This window comes from Leishmania infantum, contig 40 (assembly GCF_000002875.2).
Source record: "Leishmania infantum JPCM5 WGS CACT00000000 data, contig 40, whole genome shotgun sequence".
NCBI classification, from domain to species: domain Eukaryota; phylum Euglenozoa; class Kinetoplastea; order Trypanosomatida; family Trypanosomatidae; genus Leishmania; species Leishmania infantum.
Genome location: NW_004057902.1, coordinates 7221 through 10392, shown reverse-complemented (window position 1 = coordinate 10392; position 3172 = coordinate 7221). Strand labels below are relative to the sequence as shown.

Sequence of the window (3172 nt, the reverse complement as noted above, 5' to 3'; positions counted from 1 at the left end):
GTGAAGCGCAAGGATGAGGGGGCGGTGGTGCGCCGTGCGCTGACGCAGGTGGTGCCGTTGCATTCCCGCCGCGCGGCGCTGGAGAAGCGGGCGCGGCTCGCGCACGTCGGCGTCCGCGGCACGCAGGGCAGGCCTCGCAGCGTCGAGGCGCTCGGCGTGGACTCCGTGGGAGGGTGCATGTCGGATGGCGAAGGCTGCGAAGGGCGAGGCGCCGTTGCTCATGCTGAGGCTGCGCGGGGGCAGTAGTTTGCGGCGGGCGTGCGCCCATGGAGTCGCTCCGCATGGCGACCGCTTGACTGCCGCGCCGGGACTGCTGCATGGGGCCCGTGCCCAGCCGCGAGCAGGCGCTCGCCTGCACGCAGCACACCACCGACGCCGTCAGTCGCAATCATCTGATCAACATCACTGCAGCGAGCGGCAACGGTTTGGCCGAGCTGCTTGCCGCCGTGCATCCGCGCCGCGTCCCGGCGGCACGACATGCGAGTCAGCTGCAGGCGACGTGCGCCGACGGCCCGGTGCTGCGGGCCGCGCTGCAGCAGCTCTCCGCCAGCCCCCTACGACGCTGGCCAGCACGCCGGCGGAGACACGGCGGCGCCGCGCAGTGCGGCGCTGGGGGACGTTGTGTTGGACGGTCCCGTAAGGGATGCGCGGCTGTTCCGCGACAGGCTTTTCCCCGCCGCCTCCCGGCGCTTCTTGCTGTAGACGCGCGGTGAGGTGAGGTGGTGGTGCTGGGGACCTGTGCGAGCGCGTGCGTGTGAGGGGGTGCATGGGAGTGGACACCGATGTAGGGGCACTCTCACACGCTGCGACTCACCCCCTTGCCCTCCTCGCGCAATCGCGCGCATGCGGGGTCGCTGCTTCTCACACCTGCTCTTTGGCGTTCTTCCCCTTTTCTGTGGTGCAGTCTCTGTGCGCTTACCTTCCGCCTTTATCCGCCGCGTCTCTCTCTCTCTGTTGCCTGCAGTGAGCGGGGTGAGCGGTGTTGGCGGCTTGTCGCAGCGGTGGCAGCGGTGGGGTGCCGCATGTGAGGGCCGCGACGAAGGCGGTGCGCGTGTGTGTGTGTGTGCCGCTGCTTCCTCTGCACACGCCTCTCCAAAGGCCTGCCACAGGCGCTCCTACGACGACGCGAAGAAGAGCAACAGGAGACTCCAGGCGATACGTTCTGCAACGGCGGCCCTTCGCGCCGGCCTTCTCTCGTCCCTCGTCCTCGCTGTGCGCAGCGCCGTTTTTGCGCTACCGAGAGGGAGCAAAGGCGGAGAGGGGAGGAAGAGGAGCACGCTGGGGGTTCGCGGGCTGTTTCCGGTGCGAGACGACTGCACAGCGCAGCAGACGCGGCGCAGGCGGGGGTCAGCGAGGTGGGAGGGAAGCCGACAGGTGAGGGGCGTGGGAGGGGGAGGGGCAGGGCTTGCCCGGAGGGTAGCAGGCAATGCACCCTGTCCTCTCCGCCTGGCCCCCTTCCCTTGCGCTTCGGTCTCCTGCTCGCTGCCGTTGCGGCATGTCTCGCATGCACCTTCCCCCTCTCCTGATGCTTGTGTGCATGCCGGCAAATGGCCCATGCGCTCCCGCTGTGCACGCCTCGCAGTGCCACTTGCCTGTCTCCTCACCACTGCCTCCCCCCTCCCCCCACATTTCTCTCCCCGTCTCTCCCTCTTTTCACTCCCGCTCACATCTCCCATCCCTCCCCCTCTCAAAACGAACACGCGCGAACCAATGCAAAACAACACCATGCGCGTGCACACGCAACGACAACAGACATCCCTTTGCCAAGACTCGACTCTCTTTCGCTCTCACACCCCTCCCACACTCGCCCCCCGCCTCCCTCCTCGTCAGCTCTGTCGCGCCATCTCGACCCCCTGTGCCATCGCTTCTCCTGCCCATCTCCGCCTCACCTCTCTCACATTTGTTTGCCGGGAGATCAGAAAAATGGCTTTTAAACTTGCCCTTGTTGTATACGTGGTCCTCCAGTTCCTCGCCTTCTTTTCGTTGCTGGTGGGTATACCGCTTGACATGTTTCGCATTGATCCCTCGATCCGTTTTGGCGGCCGTGTTTGCGTGACGTTATGGGGCGCAAAGCCGGACTGCAGGAATGTCAAAGTAGGCATTGACGTGGACACCCGGTGGAGGTATTGCCCGACGCGCGTCAAACGTTTTCATGTTGCTCAGGCGTTTGCTGTGATCTCCGTCTTTGTGTACGGCGCAGCGTTCCTTTTTGGCTTGTTTTTGCTGTGGTGCTGCTCTGCCTTTCGCTGGGTCTGCCTGGCCCTCAACATCGTCGGCATCGGCACCGTGTGCGTCGTCTGGGTGCTGATGGTGAAGGTCTACAACACAGAGGGAGAGAAGTGCTTGGCTCTGAGAAGAGACTACGTGTTTGGTGCCGGCTTCGGTCTCTTTTTGTTTGCCTGGGTGCTGGATATCATCGACATCTTCTTCTTGCTGCTGCCATTAGAGGCCAAGCAGGACAGTGAGAGTACAAAGTCGGACGAGTACCGAGAACAGGAGTAGGCAGCCAAGAGCGGAAGGAGGCGGGGTGCGCTGCTGCAGTGTATGGGAGGGTCTGCTGCCTTGCTCATGGCAGAACGACACGTGGCCAAAAAAGTCGAGTTTGTTTTCACACGGTCTCTCCCCGGTGTGTCTCTTTTCGTCCTTCTGTGCTTTCTTCATTTTTGCTGTTTTCATCGGTACCGCGATCTGCCCTTTGTGGTGAGCAACGCACGCATGGCACCGACAAGCCCGCCCATGCCCCCTTCCCCCCTCTCTGCCCCTCGCCTTCACTATCTCCTCGACATCGCCCCCCTCCCGCTCACCCGACGCACCTTTGCGAAGTGAAGAAGCAAAGGACGCAGCAAGATGCCCACACGGTCGCCGCAGGCCGGAGAATCAGCGGGGGGGGGGAGGGGAGGAGAGAGGAGAGCGGGCAAAACGGAGGGGGCAGGCAAACGCAAAGGCGGGCGGGGGAAACCGATGCCCTCGCGCGAAGGACGGGAAACGCAGCGCCACGCCGCATCGGTCACCCGCCTCCGTCCCACCCCCATCCATACCCCATAGCTGAGATCGCGCGTCTTTCTGGCGCTTCTCTCTCGCGTGCCCTTTGGCCCTCGTCGCTGCCTCTCCTCCCTCACACACGCCTCATGGACTACTTGAACGGAGAAGGGCGAGGGGTGGGGGGCGAGGC

At 64.2% G+C, this 3172-nt stretch overlaps 1 protein-coding gene across 1 annotated transcript; it reads left to right on the top strand.

Annotated features, from left to right (window-relative positions):
- Positions 1-1725: 1725 nt before the first annotated feature.
- Positions 1726-2502, top strand: LinJ_29_3030 (amastin, putative; the record flags this gene model as incomplete). Its single annotated transcript, XM_001466625.1, has 1 exon — positions 1726-2502. The coding sequence occupies one exon, from the start codon at positions 1726-1728 to the stop codon at positions 2500-2502; it is 777 nt and encodes a 258-aa protein (XP_001466662.1).
- Positions 2503-3172: the final 670 nt, after the last annotated feature.